This window comes from Toxorhynchites rutilus, chromosome 1 (assembly GCF_029784135.1).
Source record: "Toxorhynchites rutilus septentrionalis strain SRP chromosome 1, ASM2978413v1, whole genome shotgun sequence".
In the NCBI taxonomy this organism is placed as follows: Eukaryota; Metazoa; Arthropoda; class Insecta; order Diptera; family Culicidae; genus Toxorhynchites; species Toxorhynchites rutilus.
Window position 1 is genome coordinate 100,151,079 of NC_073744.1, and position 21,155 is coordinate 100,172,233.

Below are 21,155 nucleotides of genomic sequence, written 5' to 3' on the forward strand. Positions count from 1 at the left end.
AAGTTGAATGGTTTTATTGTAGACAAGTATACTAATGATACAGAAAATTTACCGAAAACTAGAAAATAAAATAAGTAAAAAAAACATTTTAAGTTAAACGGTTTAATGTACTAAAAGCTAGAAAATAATTAGGCAAATAGCAGTTAGTAGTTATCACATCCGTTCCTTCATTAACTCTTTGTGGTCGTTTGTCTGCTCTCAGCCACCATACCTTTTTTACCGTTCTGGTCGTTAGTCTGCTCTCAGCCACCACAACAAAAACCATGCTAAGAATAATAAGAATATTCTACCTAACCAAGTATCAGTTTACGCTTTTCCTAAACGAAGCTTGATGTCAGTTGATGGACCTGTTCACGAATCAATACGGTGCTCCTATGAGTAATAGATAACGGTACTCAGTATCAAACAAAGTGGTTACCCACACAAGATAACACACAGTGCATTGAATGCATAAGAATGTAGGACAGAAAAGCAGAATTTAGCCATTGTAACACTTTGGTGTGATGGAAAAGATTGTTCATAAATATCAGAACTACTGTTTGCATAAATGTATCATGTTGTTTGAATCTTCGTTCATCTAAAGTGAACAGTTCTGGTAATTTCAGATACGCTGAAATCATTATCTGAGTTACTACTGGTTTGAATTATGTTGAAGTAGTTGTTTGTAAAGAGCAGAATAATTGTTTGCATAAGTGTCTTATGTCATTTGGATAATCTGTAAAAAAAAATCTTTGTGAAAATTGAAAAGTACTGACCTTTTCGGCAATGGCAAAAGTTAAGCGTTAATGGCAAAAGTGTCTCATATTCAACGGATAATAAAAATAAAATTATGTATTGATTATGCTTCATATGATTTACTCTTGGAGACTATTTCGAAAGATTTCGCACAAAATAAAATTCACAAAATAACCCCTGATATAGGGCAATGCTGGTTAAAGGCAGACAATCGGATATCCCCGTCCGGGATATCTTAGGTAGCCGTGATCCTGATCTTCTGCTTCATCTATACCTGTTCCTCAGAAACGCCGATGTCAACGTTTAATGATGTTTCCTTCGTTATGTCCCTGTTTCGTATCCCTCCTATCTGATCTATAAACTTTTACTTAGTCGCGGCAATACATACACACACTCTTTACAGATACACGGGCCAAAGGTTGTGCAGTCCACTGATGATTCAACAAAAGCCAAAGGTTGTATCGCTCATGACAACTCACACGAGCTGATGATTGCGCCGGCTAGTGACCATTCTATCCTGGATTCCTCGAGGAGACGCACCACGCTAGATATGGGGTACAGACTAGGGGGGCGTTGCTGATTAATGGTCAGCTGCATCCCGGCCTCGTCAGGTTGACGCCATATGAGCCTTAATAAAAATATATATTTTGGATAAAAAAATACGGGTGGGTAATGTCGGGGACATAACCGGAGTGACGTAGGACTATACAAAGGGGACAGCTTTTGTTAAATATATAATTTAAATATATTGTTTTATTTCCTTCTCCTACGTGAATACCTACCTATCTACCTTAAAAATGGATTAGTTTACTGTTTACTCTTCATGAATATGTTGATGGTTCTGAAAAGAACCTTTGGTGTTGTGTTTTTGTTATCACTCGATATTCCCATCTTGTTCGGTTAAACCTTCCTGTTTAGCTATTGCGTTTGCCACTCGCCACAGCTTTCACAGTTGGAAAATTTCTTCCCATCCAGCTTGTGACATGTTGTTCAGTAAATTACATTTGATGCGACGTGCCGGAGAAACACTTTGCCACTCACTGAAACTAATTGTTGCCTTGATGAGCGCCGAACCGAAGCTGCTCTGTTCTTGATGCGGGTTTTCTGATTGTCGTGAGCAGCTTTGCAAGCCAACTCGAGCACTCCGACGGCCGAAACTCTATAATCGCTGTTAGGTATACTGGTGCTCCGGCACCAATCCGTTCGGCCTAGTTACCCTTGCCGAGCAATCAGTGAATGCGACCAACAGGGAACTGGAGACTTGCACGGTTCGAGTGAGACTTTGCCTTTCCCTTAACTTGTCCTCCTTTGTTACGTCCACGATGCCGATGCCGTACAACCACACGGGTTTACGGTTTGAAAGAAAATAAGATATTTTTTTGGGGTCCGCGTGTTTTATACTCTAGCGGTACACACTCACAGGATAGAGACAAATCGGCAGACTCAGCCAGAGGGGCGAGTCCAACGAGACGAACGAATGAGCGTTAAAAGGGAGCGATGGCAAAAAAAATACATTCACCATCATACTGATTTTGACCTCCGACCGAGAAGGTCGTTTTTTTCAGCAGCTCGGCGTTTTGGATTCCTGGATAGCAGACTGGGTAGTCACCCCTTGGCGATTTTGGCGATCCGAAGGAGATTTATTTAAAATATTTCAGCGTTGGAGCAAAAGGCGAACAGGAGAAAGCAACAGCTCGTTTCGACCTTTAAGAGCGGGCGCTTACCGGCTAACCGGAAAAGCGCGCGCTTTTGCGGCGTCACTGACGCTCCCCTCTATAGTGCATCTTAGATACATACATAGTGTTAATATATGTAAACAAATTTCATACGGTGAAGTGATTAAACCGAGTGTGTATACATCTGAAAATTTTTAAGTGCATTTTTCCCAGAATTTTTCGCGATCTACAGTGAGTTACATTTGGATTATTTCCTTTTCTCCATTCGGTGTGTTGATCGTTTTTCGGAGATATATCCGAATAGTGTTTGTTGGTTCGTGGTAACCAAAATCATTCTGCCGGCTATACCCAGGGTGTAGCCAGGCAACATAATGGCGTCTAGTAGCTCCGGGCCTCCGGGAGGCCGGGCTACAAACCTCTACCAAGGGAAGCCAACTCAACGTACCGCTCCAGAATGGGCTGACCCTCTGAACGGTAATTTACAAATTTTACTGTTACGTGCTAATGGAGATAAAGAACTACCATCCAACCCATTTATCGTGAGTAAAACCATCACCAATACCGTGAAAGATTTTAACAAAAACAACGCCCGACCATCAAAGGACGATAAGAAGAGAACGCAATACATCTTAACAGCCAGAGACGAGGACACTATCGGTAAGCTCCTCTTAATAAATGAACTGATCGATAAGACACCTGTTGAGGTGATATACCATCCAACATTAAATCAACGTTGTCACATGTCGTAAAGTGATCGATATGAAAGAAGACGTACTTCTTACCGAACTTGCCGACCAAAACGTGATCGAAGTTAAACGGATCACTAGGAAGGAAAAAGATGTAGTTATCCCTACAGCTACTCTAATTTTGACCATTCGTGGGACAGTGATCCCAGAAGTGATTTTATTCGGATTCCTCCGCATCGGGACTAGGAATTTTTACCCAAGTCCGATGCAATGTTTCAAGTGCTTCCGCTTTGGACATACGTCGAAACGATGCCAACGCGAGAATCCACTCTGTCGAAATTGCGGCAAGGAACATGGCACAGAAAACAAAACGTGTAACGATGTCGCCCACTGCATTAATTGCCAAGGAAACCACTCCTCTTCATACAGGAAGTGTCCAATATGGCAAAAAGAAAACGACATAACCAAAATCAGAATAGATCAAGGCATCTCATATAAACAAGCCAAGGATCTATACAACGTTAAAAATAATGGACCTTCCTATTCAAGTGTCCTACAAGACAGATTAAATAAACTCCAAAAACCGACTGCTAGCTGCAACAAATGCAAATGTAGTTGCGTTTCAGCTGAAACAAGTCCGGAAACAAGTCGCGAAAGCACTCCATCCACAGTTGACACTACTATGTCCGAATCTGATACCTCGACCACCGAATCAGAATATGATTCCGATGTTTCAATGACAATATCTGAGGCCCCAAGGAAAACTAAGAGGAAGATATCTTCCAAAAACACATCTTCAGAAGAGCTAAAAACCTCGGAAGATGAACTTCGCCAAAATAAAGAGAAACAAAGGAAGAAGACACGAAACAATCAGGAATCAACGGAAACCACACCACAAAAAAACAACACACAAAGCAACGCACCACACCACAACACACAAAACAGCAACACACAAAACAACAACACACAAAACAACAACACACAAATCAATAACACACAAAACAATAACACACAAAACAACATCACACAAAACAACAACACACAAAACAACAACAAACAAAACAAAAATTACAAGAAATCCGGAAAGAACAGCACCCCTTCAAAGGGGAAATAAGATCCACCTTACTCGTCAATACATTCACTCCAACGAGCAAACTAGCTATTCAATGGAACATTCGAAGTCTCCAAAGAAATTTTCCGGAATTACAAACATTAATTTATAAATATAATCCCACAATCATAGCTCTTCAAGAGACTATGACGCAGAGAAATTTTCACAAAGATTCTATCAAAGGATACACCACTTATTTCAAAGAAGGACCCAACCCTTCATTCAACGGGGTTGCAACTTCAATAAAAATCGGCACTTCTGAAACTCACATAGTTCATGAAGAATCATTTGACCAGTACAACATACCGGGTTACAAAGTTGTTTTTTGTTTGTCGCACTCTAAACACACAGGAGGTGTTGCAATTTATGCAAAAGAATCAGTTAATTTCAACATTCGGTTAAACGAAGCTGTTGAAAATAATTGGTTCTTGGCTATTTCAGTTGAAAGGGGCATGCAGATAGGAAATTATGGAATTGTATACCATTCCCCTAGTTCCAGTGACCAGCGATTTATTGAAATTTTGGAGAACTGGTGGGAAAATATCGTTGATTGCAGTAAATTAAATGTAATTGCTGGTGATTTTAATATTGACTGGCTCAATGTACGAAATTCGAATCAATTGAAACAATTATCGCATTATTTCAACTTGAAACAAACGGTTCTCGAAGCTACCAGAATTTCTAAACATAGTAGAACTCTGATTGATCACGTCTTTTCAAATTTTGCTACTGTTCATTCTTCGACCGAGGCCAAATTTAAAATAACTGACCATGAGACAATTTTTGTATACATTGAGAATGGACAGCATGACAGTGATGGAAATAAAGTAAAGATCAAATGTTGGAAACGATATTCTAAAGAATCCTTGTCTCAGCTTGTGTCGGCAAGCCTGGATTTTGTGGCAATGACTGGACATCTGAATGATAAAGCAGCTGTTCTAACTAATATTTTGAGAGAGTGTACGAATAAATTAGTAGTTGAAAAACATATTGATTTGAGCAATTCGAACAGCTGGTACTCTTTGGATCTGATGCGCCTCAAACGCAAAAGAGACAAAAAGTACAAAAAGTTTTTGAGAACTAATTCAGAAAACCATTGGAACATGTACACCTTAGCGCGGAACATATATTCACGGGCCTTGAAAAAGACTAGATGTGAATATATACAGAGGAAAATCGATGAACATCAAAATAATAGTAAAGGGCTATGGAGAATATTAAAAACATTATTAAATTCGAAAAATAGTATACCGCGTTCCATAGTTTTCGGAGGGTCAGAAGAACAGTCAGACCAAATTATTGCAGAGAAATTTAACAGTTATTTCGTTAATAGTGTTCTGCTGATCAACCAAAGTATTGCGTTGGTCAGAGAACCTGACGAAATAATACAGCCGATTACTATCAATAGCAGACTAGATTGTTTTTCACCTATCACTTTTGTTGAATTGAAAGGTATCTGTTTTTCATTGCAAAAATCGGCTGGTACCGATAATGTCAACGCGAAAGTGATTCAAGATTGCTTTCACATCATTGGACACGATCTGCTGGACCTGATAAATGACTCTTTACGAACTGGGCACGTGCCAAAGGTTTGGAAGGAATCCCTTGTGGTTCCAATCCCCAAAGTTAATGGGACGGATAAAGCCGAAGAGTACCGCCCTATTAACATGCTGCACATATTAGAGAAACTGGTAGAACTTGTTGTGAAAGGTCAGCTGATACATTTTATAGATAATAACAGTTTGCTAATTCCAGAACAGTCGGGATATCGAGAGGGACACTCTTGTGAAACCGCGCTGAATCTGGTATTAGCAAAATGGAAAGAGAATATCGAGGCGAAAGAGACTATATTTGCGGTATTTCTGGATCTTAAACGCGCTTTTGAAACAATTTCTAGGCCCTTATTGTTACAAACACTGAAGCGCATTGGAATTGTAGGGATGGCGTACAAATGGTTTGAAAGCTATTTGTGCGATAGAACTCAAAAGACTCGTTTCAACGATTCTGTTTCCGATCCCATTGGCAACTCACTCGGGGTGCCACAGGGAAGTGTTTTAGGGCCCATTTTGTTTATTTTATACATAAATGATCTGCGACGAATTTTACGATACTGTGACATTAATTTGTTCGCGGATGATACTGTCCTGTTCATCGCAGCTAAGGATATAAAAGAAACCGCGGAACACATAGACGAAGATTTGCATTCTCTGGCTCAGTGGCTTAAATTTAAACAATTAAAGTTAAATGTTGGCAAAACAAAATACATGCTCATTTCTGCAGCAAACTCCAGTATTGACGTAAATTTTGAAATAGATGGTGAGACATTAGAACGCGTGAAAGAAATCAAATACTTAGGAGTTATTATTGATGACACGTTAACTTTCAAGTCTCACATCAATAATGTCATCAAAAAGATTGCCAAGAAGTACGGCGTTTTGTGTCGTTTGAAGAAAGAGTTGACAATAAACAGTAAAATTAAATTGTATAAATCATTGATTTCACCGCACATAGATTTTTGCTCGTCGATCCTCTTCCTTGCAAATAATACACAATTAACGAGATTGCAGCGTTTACAAAATAAAGTAATGCGTTTGATTTTAAGATGTAGTAGATACACTTCCTCCAGTTTGATGTTGGACGCGCTACAGTGGCTATCTGTGAAGCAAAGAATTTATTACATGACAATGGTGTTCATCTTCAAAATTTTGAACGATATGCTGCCTCGATATTTGTGTGATCGAATTGAAAGAGGAAGTGATGTTCATAGATACAATACAAGAAACGCGAATGATGCAAGAACACCCAACTTTATGTTTAGTAGGTCGCAGAACTCGTTGTTATATAAAGGTATAAATTTCTTCAATTCGATGCCCAGAGAAATTAAACGTGCGGCAACAATGGCAGAGTTCAAGAAAATGTGTATTTCACACGTAAAATCTGTTTTGTAAACAGGTTTTATAATTTTTCCTAAATCATTCATTTATGTTTGCAATTGATAAAAATTAATAAAATTTATTTACAGGTTAAACTACCATGTTCGTACTGATGATGATGATTTTTTTTTGTTTTGTTTATGTATATTGTAAAAAAAAAAGTAATAAGCGTTGTCTACGAGAGTTTGAGCCTCGCGCGCGTTTGGTCGGCCTGGACTATGTTAATGGAACACTGGCAGAACACTGATATATAATGAAATTTTTATGTGGGTCTGAAGTGGAAACTGGAATGGGGATAGCTCATTCAGAATTGTCGTAAACTATCTTATCATAAGATGGTTATATCGAGTATTTGTGAATGTGGCAGATCTCTATCATGTTCTAAGTAGACACTTTTAGATATTGGGTTCGATTCCCAATCTGTCAAGGATCTTCCCGGGTTGGAAATTTTCTTGACATGCCTTAAAAAAACTTTGGGTCTGAAGTTGGGATTATCATTATGATAATGTCGATAAGGATAGGACCATTGTTTTTCTTTTAAAGTTTTTGCCTATTTATGATGTTCGATTAATAGAAATTCATGCCTGCAACAGAGTCAGTTCGCTGTTTTGTTTTATAATACTGATATCTTAATTTGGTTAAATATTTATCTATTAGATAAATCGGCCAGTTCAAACCTTTGTAGGGGTATGAGGTGGGTCATCATCATCATTTTTTTTTACCCCCACAATTTTCTCCCCGTTAACACCGCTCTACAAGCAGTGGCAATACGAATAAACCTTCCTTTTCCAATCACAGTAGCCAGCATATACATTTCTCCTACGTCCGACCCGGCTCTTCTACGGAATCAACTGGACCATCTTCTTAACCATCTTCCCTCCCCAGTTCTCTTTATGGGAGATTTCAATGCTCACTCATACGCCTGGGGATGTTCATACCTCAATCGAAGAGGTTCCATTTTAGAGGATTTTCTCTCCGATAATACTCTCACTCTTCTGAACAACGGCCAAAACACCAGAATCAATTCTGCTTCTGGCTCTTCTTCGGCCATAGATCTCACCATCGTATCCCCTCAACTTTGTTCAAAGCTTTCATGGAACACCCACGATGATTGCTGCAACAGCGATCATCTCCCAATATGTATTTCCCTTGGCCAACCTTCTCCAGATGTTTCAACAAGGCCGAGATGGAAATTTGAATATGCAAACTGGGCTGGCTATCAATGTGACATTGAAAGCTGCCTCTCAGCCAAACAAGATTGGACATCCGAGGACTTTTCCCAAGCCGTCCTTGAGGTTGCAATACGGCACATTCCTAGAACCAGCGGAAAACCTGGTAGAAAATGCGTCCCATGGTGGACACCTGAAGTAAATAAAGCCATCAAAGACAGAAGAAAAGCCTTACGCAAGCTAAGAAAGGCCCATCCGGATAACCCATCTAAGCACACTTTGCTAGAGGAATTCCAAAGGGCTCGCAACAATGCTAGAGCATTGTGCATAAAGACCAGGGATAGCATCTGGTGTTCGACTATCTGTCGAGGGGGGCGACGGTGAGATGAGGGGACAAGACAAACAAACTAATAACGAAAAAGAAAAAAAAACACACAAAAGCATTAAATTCTTATGCTAGTCCGTTTCACAAACATATAGATCAACTGCATATAGCAGATGTCGCGAGTTCCCAACACGTCTCTAACAGGAACATAGGGTTGTCTTCTTTGGGCCCTAAGGGCATTCAAAAGGTACTCTCTGGCTGCGTAATTATCCGTACATTGCCAAACTGCGTGATCGATGTCATCGTAACCGTTTCCACACCGACAGACGTTGCTTTGAACAAGATTTATTCTGTGGAGATGCACATCTAGCGAGTAGTGGTTGGACATAAGTCTACTCATTACACGAATGAAGTCACGACTTACGTCCAAACCTTTGAACCACGCTCTCGAAGAAACCTTTGGAATAATTGAATATAACCACCACCCAAGACTTCCAGTGTCCCAATCGGTTTGCCAACTCAAGAGGGAACTCTGACGCAGTAATTGGAAAAATTCATCGTATGAAATCTGTCTATCAAACAATTCGCCTTCCTGGGCACCCACCTTTGCGAGAGTGTCCGCTTTCTCATTGCCAGGAATTGAGCAATGAGAGGGGACCCATACAAAGGTTAACTTATAAGATCTTTCGATCAGTGCACTCATCTGCTGCCTCACTTTTGCGAGGAAATAAGATGGGTGCCTACTAGTTTTCATCGACTGGAGAGCCTCAAGCGAACTGAGACTATCCGAGAAAATGAAGGAATGGTCTGCAGGCTTGTTGGAGATCATCCCCAATGCGAAGTCGATTGCTGCCAGCTCAGCAACATAAACGGAACAAGGTTCCTGCAGTTTACGGAAGGCGCTCGAATTTTCATTGAAAACACCGAAGCCAGTGGATCCATTGAGGCGAGACCCATCAGTGAAGTATCTTTTCATGCAATTGACTTTCGGTTAAAAATACGGGGAATGAAAGTTGGTCGAAGCTGATCTGAAATCCCAAGTATTGCTTGTTTCATCGACAGATCGTATTCAATTGAGGAACTGCTGATGGTGAAGTGAGCACGATCTGGAGTAAACGATGGAAGACAAATATCTGACGAAATATAGTGGTAATAAATTCTCATAAACCGAGATTGTATATTTAGATGAAGAATTTTTTTCAAAGTTTTCAATCACAAGTGTGTTCGTGACACCGCATTTCACCAGTATTCTGAGAGAAAGTTCCCAGAATCGGTTCTGTAGAGGAGTTACTCCTGTCAGAACCTCGAGACTCATGTTATGCGTTGAGTGCATACAGCCGAGAGCTATACGCAGACAATGATATTGAATTCGTTCCAATTTTAGAAGGTGACTTTTAGCTGCTGAGAGAAAGCCGAAAGAGCCATACTCCAGAATAGATAGAATAGTTGTTTTATAAAGCGTTATGAGATCTCCCGGATGAGCTCCCCACCACGTGCCTCAAATCGAACGGAGAAAGTTGACCGTCTTTTGACATTTTTGCTTCAAATACGTAATGTGGGTATTCCAAGTGCATTTTGAATCAAACCAGACACCAAGGTACTTGAAGGTCAATGATTGGGTAATGCTTCTGCCCAAAAGCTTGAGTTGCAGTTGGGCTGGGAACCGCTTTCGAGTAAACACTACCAGTTCTGTTTTCTGCGGCGAGAATTCGATCCCTAAGTTCCTTGCCCAGGAAGGCAAGTTACCTAGGGAATTTTGCAATGGTCTTTGCAAGTTTTCGGCATGGGAACCTCTGACGGAAACCACACCATCATCTGCAAGTTGTCTTAGCGTGCATTGTTCTGCCAAACAACTGTCAATATCCTTCACATAAAAATTATAAAGAAGGGGACTGAGACATGAGCCTTGGGGTAGACCCATATAACTATTTCTGGAAGTTGTCAGTTGTCCAAGGGTAAAGTTCATTCGCTTTTCTGACAATAAATTGTACAAGAAGTTATTCAAAATTCCAGGAAGTCCACATCTGTCCAGATTGTCTGACAGAATTTCTATGGAAACCGAATCAAAAGCTCCCTTAATATCCAAGAATACTGAAGCCAGTTGCTCCTTGTGCGCAAAGGCCAGTTGAATATCCGTAGAAAGCAACGCTAGACAATCGTTTGTTCCTTTGCTCTTACGAAACCCAAATTGTGTACTTGATAGCAAATTATTTGTCTCGATCCATTGATCGAGTCTTCGAAGGATCATTTTCTCCAGCAATTTTCTAATGCACGAGAGCATAGCAATCGGACGGTATGAGTTATGGTCAGACGCTGGTTTGCCAGGTTTTTGAATTGCTATTACTTTGACCTGTCTCCATTCGGGTGGCACAATATTGTTTTCTAGTAGGGTATTGAATAAGTCTAGCAAGCGTCTTTTCGCGATATCGGGAAGATTTTTTAGAAGAACGAATTTAATCATATCGCTTCCGGGTGAAGAGTTGTTCGATGAAAGAAGAGCCATAGAAAATTCCAGCATTGAGAATGGTCTGTCCAGAGGTCCACCGCTTAGAGACGTTTCTCGAAGAATATGTTGGGCTGGAACTGAGTCTGGACAAACCTTTTTAGCGAAATCGAATATCCATCGGTTGGAGTATTCCTCACTCTCGTTAGTAGATGAGCGGTTACGCATGTTGCGAGCTACCCTCCACAAGGTACGTATTGAGGTTTCACGAGAAAGACCTTCAATGAAATTGCGCCAGTAACCGCGTTTTTTTGCTTTAATTAATTGTTTCAGCTGTATTTCAAGCTTCGAATATTCCTCGAAGTGTGTGGATGTTCCATGTCTACGAAAAGCTTTGAAAGCATCCGATTTTTTCAAATACAATTTTGTGCATTCGTCGTCCCAGCCAGGAGTGGCTGGTTTTCTTTTAAACGGAGCACTTGGAACTTTTCTTCTTTGTGCTTCCAATGAGCTTTTATACATCAAATCTACGAAAAATCGATATTCTTCCAATGGTGGAAGTATATCTATTGATTCGACACCAATTGTTACCGCCGTTGCAAATTTTTGCCAGTCGATGTTCCTTGTTAGATCAAATGGAACTCGAGATGGTTCAGTGGATTGCGGGCTACACTTGATTGATATATTGATTGGCAAGTGATCGCTACCATGGGGATCATTGATGACCTTCCACTGACAATCTAATGATAGCGAGCTTGAGCAAAAAGATAGGTCGAGTCGACTTTCTCGAACCGGAGGTTTTGGAATTCGTGTCGCTTCACCAGTGTTCAAGATAGTTAAATTGAAATCGTCACATAAATCGTAAAAAATAGCCGCTCTAGCGTCATCATAAGGATCACCCCACCCAGTACCATGGGAGTTCATGTCACCCAGTATTAGAACTGGGGATGAGAGAATCGAGACTAGATTCCAAAGTTGACTACGGCTAATGTTAGTATTTGGAGGAACGTATACTGAAGCTATGCAAAGTTCTTTATTCTTTGCCGTTATTTGACACGCGAAAATTTCGACGTCTGATAGAGCTGGGAGAGGAATTTTATAGAAAGAGTAGCACTTTTTGATCCCCAAAAGTACTCCTCCATAAGAATCATTTCTATCCAGGCGAATAATGTTAAAATCGTGGAAGTTGAGTTCTGTATCAGAAGAAAGCCATGTTTCAGAAAGGGCGAATATATCACAGTCATAATTTTGAAGTAGAAATTTGAACGAGTCTAGTTTAGGCACTAGACTACGGCAGTTCCATTGTAGCACATTGATCATATCTCCTACTACGTTAGGTGAATTATCCATCGAAAGATATGATTGATGCAAGGAGGGGCCATGAAACAGTCAATTGCTTAAGATAAGACTTCAGAGATGGAAGCAAGGCAGAAATAAGGCTTCTAAGGGGGTCTTGAATATTGAGGGTGTTTAATATAAAGTCCACAATGTCCGAAAAAGCTATCAATCCTCGATTGGACGCGAATTTTCTATGAGAAGATCGAGGGGCAGCGTTTTTGTTTCTCTCTCTTCTGGGTAACGGCGTATAATCCTTACTGCAACCAGGAATTGGCTGAGAAGGAGTCTTCGGATTAGTTTTTTTTACCATTATCCTTGGAATTAGACAGTCTTCTGAGGATCATTTTAGCTTTCTTACGGTGCATCATTGGTGAAGAGAGTTTTCTTTTTTGAGAATCATCCTTTGTCGAAGATTCTGGTGCAGCCGTAGTGTGATCCTCATCAGAATCAGAGTCCAATTCTTGAGTTGACAAAACCGAAAATTGGTTTTCATCATGAGCGGCTGATGCGGCCTTGAGCATTTCAGCATAAGTCCGCTTGGAGCGTCCTGTGATAGAACGCTTCACTTTATCGGAGTGCTGTTTGTACTTTGGGCACTCCTGTAGTGCGTGAGGATTCTCGCCACAGTGGATACATTTTTCCAATGTTTGTGTACAAGAATCCTCACTGTGTTTTTCACCACATTTACCGCAGCGGAACTTGTTGCCGCAATGGCTGGAAGAATGTCCCAAAATTTTACAGATGGTGCAATTATAGACCCGCGGTACAAACAAGCGCACCGGAAAAAAAACACTATCTACTTTCACATAGTTCGGAAGAACACAACCAGCGAAAGTCACCCGAAACGAGTGTGAAGGCTTATAGACTTTTTGGTTGTCTTCCAAAGATGCTACATGTAGTTGCCTAACATCCAGAATCTTCACAAGCTCACCAATTAGGGAGTTTTTAAAACAACCCGATGCTTTTTTCAATTCTTCAACACTCAGACTCGCATCGGAGACTACGCCTTCTATCTCCACATCTCGAGAAGGGATGTAAATGTGGTACTCCCTGTTGAAAATCTCGTGGTCAACAATCTTGTTCGCCACATCAAAAGTCGGTGCTTCTACACGCAGTTTGTCCGGTCTCTCTTTACGTATCAAGACATCCGGATACTTACGCAGCAAATCTCTTGAAATGTCAAGAGTTCTCAACGATTTCTCCTTGGGCCGAAAGAAAAAAACCCATGGTGCCTTTGAGGACTGTTGGTAATAGCGCGTCCGCGCAACAATAGCATCAGCAGACGCCATAACGGTTGCGCAAACGGTGCGCAAAACTTTCTGAAAAACAAAAAAAAAACTTTCTCACACACACGCACACACACACGCGCGCGCGCAAAAACTCAACTTAAAACTAACTTAGACTTAAAATTAACGTAAACTAAAAAAATATTTCAAAACTAAAATTGCTTTCCAAAAAAAAATTCTTCAAAAAAAAGACGGGTGGGTAATGTCGGGGACATAACCGGAGTGACGTAGGACTATACAAAGGGGACAGCTTTTGTTAAATATATATTTTGAATATATTGTTTTATTTTCTTTCATTTAAAATAAGATATTTTTTTGGGGTCCGCGTGTTTTATACTCTAGCGGTACACACTCACAGGATAGAGACAAATCGGCAGACTCAGCCAGAGGGGCGAGTCCAACGAGACGAACGAATGAGCGTTAAAAGGGAGCGATGGCAAAAAAAAATACATTCATTACGATTTGTTCGCTCGTTGGATTCACATGCAGGCTAAAAAGGGTCATTTTCAGGATCACAAAATTATCTTCAATCTAAAGAGTTTATTGTTTTGTTATCACTCGATATCCCCATCTTGTTCGGCTAAACCTTCCTGTTTAGCGATTTGTTGCCACTCGCCACAGCTTTCACAGTTAGAAAATTTCTTCCCATCCAGCTCTGTGACATGTTGTACAGTAAATTACATTCAATGCGACGTGCCGAAGCACCACTCAGTGTCGCATTGGAGGCGATTTTAACCTGTAATTGAACATTTGCGATGACAGTGGTACAGTGTCGACTTTCAATGTGGGGTCATAATTTGGATCTCTATGTTTACAAAAATGTCCAACTAAATAAGTCGCATTACATGTCCGTCCAATTAGCTAAATGTCGAACTAATTGTAAATTACTGTACTTTCAATCTGGAAACAATTTAAGAATTGGTGAAAATTGAATAATCAGGAAAGTCCCCAACTATCAATAAGCTCAGAACAACTGCCAAATTCACATACTCATCAGATCCTGGCAAACAAATTATGAAAAAATCAATATGTGTTTTATTATTATTTTGGATAATGTTTTAGAAAGCATTGAACTGTATTTCCTAAACTCTTTTTTGGAAGGTTTAATGGCCCTGAAAAGCGCCTTGTTTTATGGAATGGTTCCAATTTAGAAAACTTAGTACTCGTGGTTTTGAAAAAAACCATTTCGAACGCCTTCGATGCCGCCTTGTTCTGGATTTGCCACCAAAGCAGTTTGTATAAGGAACAAACTTTTTTCTTCTGCTACCTGATGCCGTTTTGCGATTGCGTTTGCCACTCGCCCCTCGCTGCAACTGCCTGTTGTCTTGATGTCCACCGAACCGAATGTGTTCTGTTCCGAATGCGGGTTTTCTTATCGTCGCGAGCAGCTTTGCCGGCTAACTCGATCACTTCGGCGGCCGAAACTATATAACGCCGGCTAGGTGGACTGGTGCACTGGTACTAACGCGCTCGGTCTAGCTACCCTTGCGGGGAACTCCAGATCAACACGGTTCGAGCGGGATTTTGCCTTTCCCTTCACTTTTCCTCCTTTACCATGTCCAGACATGGCTGCTTGGGTTGGTTTGTTGATGTGTTGTGATGCGAACCGATGTGGTGTACGGTTTGAATGAGAATGATCGTTACGGCAGCGGAGCGGGGATTTTTAAGCTGACTGACTGGCTCGAGAATTACGCATGTGTGAGACTGCGACCAATGTTTCGTTCATTTTTTTCTTTTTCCTTTCCAATCGTGCTTCATTTTATTTCGCTGCTGCTCTGGTTGCCTGTTTTGGTCGGTACGATTTGAGGAGCACAAAATGGACCAATCAAAAATGGGCACATAGGGCATTTTAACAATGCTTGATATTTCCTATCAATTGATGCAAAAACCTTTGCGATCTATTGAGAAATGCTCGAGTTATAAGCGTTCCAAATCTTGCATTTTTTCCTACTTGTTCAGTGCCTAGATTTCCATTTCACACCCTATATCTTCCGGTTAGACGTAGTCCTACGTCAAAAAAAATATTAATTATAAGTGTCCGAACAACCTTGAACACCCCTATTTAGAGAGCGATACAAAGCCGCGCGCTACAAGGTAAACACTATAGCGCGACGGCAAAATCTATTGTTGTACTTCTCTGTTTTGTTGACGGCGTTCAGTGGAACGAATGAACAGGCCACCGATCCGGGCTTCCCAGAGAGGCGCGTCCTGTTGCTTTTGGTGCAGTTCACTTGCGACGAAAGCAGAAAAAAACCAACTAAAAACCACTTTAGAAGAAGGAAAAAACAGCTTCGATTTATTACTAACAGAGCACGAACAATAGACGTCCGGCTCTTACAATTGATCGATGAGGGAAGAAAATATTATTGCTGTACATCTTGAAATTCAACAAGACGATGAGCATGATCAAGACGAAAAGAAAAAATGTACAAAAAGTATAAAATAAAAAAAATCGGCAGGCAAAAAACGTGAACAGGTCGTGCAAGATAACGTGTTTGAGCGTACAGATTTTCCAGGCACGTTTTAAATTTCTCTGTTTTTTCAACATATACACTATTTAACATGAAAACAATCATTATCATATGTTACTCACTTGGACGTATTACACAATAATTTTACTAAGATCTTTTAGAATATACAATATTTTCAAATTCCTCAGTGGATAATGAATCCGTAATATATTACAGCCTTGGTATGAGCCAAGGTGATAATGCAAGAAAAGTACAACCAAGGTTGTCATAAGTTCTAGTTACAACACAATATTGAAACACAGTATCTTACGTTGTGGGACATTCCTGAAAAATATATTCTCATTTTTCCATCATCATACCGAAAAAGGAAAAAGGCTTCAGTGTGGTTAGAAACAACCCGAAACCGAAGGAATCATTTGAAAATCAATAAACGCGGAGATATAAGGAGATATAACCAAAAATTGAACCGTATTTTGATATTTTGATAGTTGCGGATAGATTAGTTTGCGATTTGATTTTTTTTTATAGCTTGTGAGTAATATGTATTAATAATTATTAATTACACTTGATATTTACTAAATTTCATGTCTATTTATTTTGTTGAATATGATGAGAAAATTATGTCAATTTTACTCATTGAACCAACTGCAATGTTTCTAAATTGATTATTCAGTAAGAAAAAAATACGTGTGAACGCCACTGGAGCTACACATTTCACGTCACGTTTCAGATCAAAAATTAACCGTGCAAACGTAATGCGCCAGGCAAACGTATGCTGTCTGACGCTCGCTTGGACCAATCTGAAGGATCATCTCCTATGTTTCAAACTAACCGTGCAATCGGTGGAACACAGGTTTGTTTGCGAGAGACCGCCGCTTCCGTCGGCGGATTAGCGGTCGACTCGAATTACGCCAAATACGCTGCAAGCAACAAGGCAAAATAACTGAGTGTCCGTGCGAACAATAAAATTGCTGAATTTCGACTCCAGTGACGCTGAGACGTAAGTACCGAAATTTAGCTATAGGGGGTCTGAGGAATGACTTCATTCTGGAAAAGGGGTCTCTTGCCCAAAATAGTTTGAGAACCCCTGATATAGGGCAATAATGTGACTAGAATAGAATAGTGGCACATATGATGAAACAGCTAACTCACCTAATTTGCTCCACCGAAGTGCTACCCCTGTACGGTACGTACGCTCGTACACACGGCTCGTCGCGCGGATGTCGTCTATAGACGACACTCGTACACACAGGACGTCACGCGGATGTCGTCTATAGACGACGCTCGTAACGAAAGGATTAAAAAGTAATTGTTTACTTGAGGACTGCTGCCATCTTTAATTTGGATTTTTCATGATCTGCTATGTTCTACTAGTCGAGCACTTTCATTTGATACCCATATTGATGGGGTTCTGAGAAAATATGTAATCTTTTGTAGTGGCCGCCATCTTGGATTTGCATTTTTCATAAATAACTGTGTTTTACTAGTTTTGGGGGACTTTACGGTGTCGGTTCGAGAGTAATTAAACGCTTGTATTATGTCCGATAGTCTATTGTATACTAAATTATATTTACAGCTTGTGTGGTTCAACATTCTGTGAAGATCTATTGATCGTGGGATCATATTGGTGGTTCTTTGGATAGGTCTAATTATCTGATGTGATGACAATGGAGTGACCAGTAAGGATCGCCACATAGTCAATCCCTTTCATTTGATATCCATATTGACATTTTCATATTCCCATATTTCTGAAAAAATATTAAATCCGCCATTTTGTAGCGGTCGCCATCTTTGATTTTCATTTTAGACAAATAACTGTGTTCTACTGTTCAAGCCCTTCCAATCAATACTCATATTGATGGGGTTTTAGGAAAACCCATATTGATGGGATTTTGAGAAAATATATACGAAATCCGCATGTATGGCGGCATTCCATTTTTTCAGAATATCTTCAATGTCTCGAGTACGGTGGCACTCGTTTGCTAAGGGTTAAATTTCGGAGAATGTTTGAAGGAAATCGACATATGTTTGTGAAGTATTCATAAAAAATATATTATCATCATTGCCGGAGAAAAAATATGATGTTGTTGGAACGATTGAAGATTATCCCTTTCAATACAGCAGTGTGCTCCGTCGAAGTACCATCGCTGAACGGAGCATTGTGCCGAAAAGTAGGCACGTCGCGTTGTTGTGATCGATGTGCAGTATCACTCTCATGTCGTCTAAAGACGACGCTCGTACACACAGCTCATCGCGCGGATGTCGTCTATAGACGACACTCATACACACTGGTCCTCGCGCGGATGTCTTCTATAGACGACGCTCGTAGCAAAAGGGTTAAACTAGAATACCACCGTCATTGTGGAAAAATAAAATAACAAGCACGATGAATTAGAGGCGAATGAACTGCAAAGTTTAACCCTTCATTACGGCAGTGTGGTCCGCCGAAGTGCTACCCCTGTACGGAGCACTGCGCCAAAAAGTATGCACATCGCGCTGGTGTGATCGAAGAGCAGTATGAATTTCATGTCGTCTAAAAACGACGCTCGTACACACAGCTTGTCACGCGGATGTTGTCTATAGACGACACTCGTACACACAGAACGTCGCGCGGATGTCGTCTATAGACGACGCTCGTAACGAAAGGGTTAACGTCCCTCTAGAACAAACAAGGAAGGAAACTCTCGTGAATCTCTTGTATCCTTTGTCCCAAAAGCACTCAAACATCAGAAAAAAAATTGTAAGGTTCTTCGCAATTTCCTATCGAAATCTGTCGATTTTGTCGAATTTGTTGGACAATGACATTCTGACATACTTACATAGTTCTTCACGATCTAGATTTCTCATTCCACAACCAAAAAGACCTTTGAAAAAACTTTCCTTGGGGACTTCTGGCATTTCGTGTGTGGAATATAATTCTCCAAGCATATCACTATACTGGTTGCTGAAACGAAAAAAAAAACATTAAAATTTTATTTTAGAACGTGGAATCGATAGATATACGCAGATATCAGTATAGTCACACCGTCAGTGCTTTCGTCATTTATTCAAATTTGAATGAACCGCCTTGTAAAACAGTTCAGGTGCTAAACCTCTCACACTAACGTATCGAAAAACTGCTGTTCGCGCTGAAGATATTTCGTGAAGAATAAAAGCGAGAATGAAAGAAAAATTTCTGTCCAAATAATCTAGTGTTAGATTTAGTCATTTTCAAATTGTCTTAATTATATAGAGAATAATTTTTATTTTAACGTGAAATTTGACTCTGTAAACGTTAGATGATAAGTAATTGACTAGGGGGACTAGGGGGGCGTTGCTGATTAATGGTCAGCTGCATCCCAATAGGAAGTATCCCGTGTCGGGCACACATACAGAGCATTGGAGACAGCAACATCCCAATTACGAAAACACTTGTAATACTAACCTCGAGCCAACCGCGAGTAATCGGTTACATATTACTAACATAGATAATAAGAAAAATTGTATTGAACTCCCGGCCCCGTGAGGCTAACGCCATATGAGCCTTTATAAAAATATATATTTTGGAAAAAAAAAAAAGTAATTGAGTCTGATTAAAAATCAAGTGATGAAGGTATTTTTGGGCGGCGAGAGCTGTGTTCTTTTCAATTGAAAACAAAATGCGAAACATGCAGTTCGGATCGGACTTCCGCTAAACTAAAAGTGATGCAGTGATGCAATCTCGACGTGTCAAGGACATTTGGCATAAAAAAACTAAAATCCCAATTTCCGGTGATTTTTTGGTTTTCAAAAAACCTCACATTTAGATGTCCGTGACACTAATAGATGAAGTTCGAATGAGCTGATGTTTTGCATATGGTATATTATAGTGCAAATCAACATTTCGCAGCATGTTCCGGATGAAAAATCTGAATGAACTATTTTTATTGGTACAGGCAAACCTTTCTTTTGCGGGGGATTGGGACCGCATAAAAAAATCGTGCAAAACTTCACCAGTTGCTTTAAAAAACCGTGTTCGGTACACATTTTGAAAAAAAACTTTTTTGTGCGGTAGATAGGAACCGCATAAAAAAATTTTCCCCCAAGAAAATATCTCAAATCCACGCCGTTCACCGTTCAATTTCCTTTTGTTTCCCTACTTTGCGATGGGACAGTTTGCCTTTTCGGTTGCGCGTGGCTGTTTTGTGCTTTTAGTTACATGCCGAATCGTGATGCTGTTGATATCATGTTATGCAAAAACTTAGAAAAACTTAGAGATGGGAGGAGAGAAATGTTTTGTGGACAATTGAGACGCAAATATGCTTTTTTCGCACTGAAATGCATATAAACCATCGGAAAAAAACAAATGGACGATAACTTAGCCAAATGTGCTTTTTTCACAAAAAAGTCGCACAAAAAACCGCAAAAACAGGTTTTACTGTACTCAAAATCATATGTTTCGTCTCATAGTTCAAAAAAAAGTCCCAGAGTGTCGTATCATGCAAATTCATGACATTTGGCATTAAACAAATTTTTTGAATACTCCGATTTCCTTGGGTGACTTTTCGATTTTTAAAAAACTCAAACTTTGACCGCTTTGCGCCACTCTTCTTCAACCCTTTCGCTACGAGCGTCGTCTATAGACGACATCCGCCCGACGTCCTGTGTGTACGAGTGTCGTCTATAGACAACATCCGTGCGATGAGCTGTGTGTACGAGCGTAGTCTTTAGACGACATGAAAGTCATACTGCACATCGATCACAACAACTCGACGTGCATACTTTTCGGCACAATGCTCCGTTCAGCGGTAGCACTTCGACGGAGCACACTGCTATATTGAAAGGGTTAATCTTCAATCGTTCCAACAACGTCATATTTTTTTCCGACAATGATGATAATGTATTTTTTATGAATACTTCACGAACATATGTCGTGCATATTTTTCGGCACAGTGGTCCGTACAGCGGTAGCACTTCGGCAGAGCACACTGCCGTATTGAAAGGGTTGAGTCCGATTGAGCTGA

At 40.2% G+C, this 21,155-nt stretch overlaps 1 protein-coding gene across 1 annotated transcript in view; it reads right to left on the reverse strand.

Moving 5' to 3' along the window:
* LOC129764259 (syntaxin-binding protein 5-like) overlaps positions 1-21,155 on the reverse strand; it is a 48,072-nt gene that overhangs the window by 20,390 nt on the left and 6,527 nt on the right. The window contains exon 2 of the mRNA XM_055763182.1: positions 18,993-19,117. Within this exon, the coding sequence (XP_055619157.1) occupies positions 18,993-19,117 (125 nt within the window). The remainder of the gene's footprint in view (positions 1-18,992; positions 19,118-21,155) is intronic.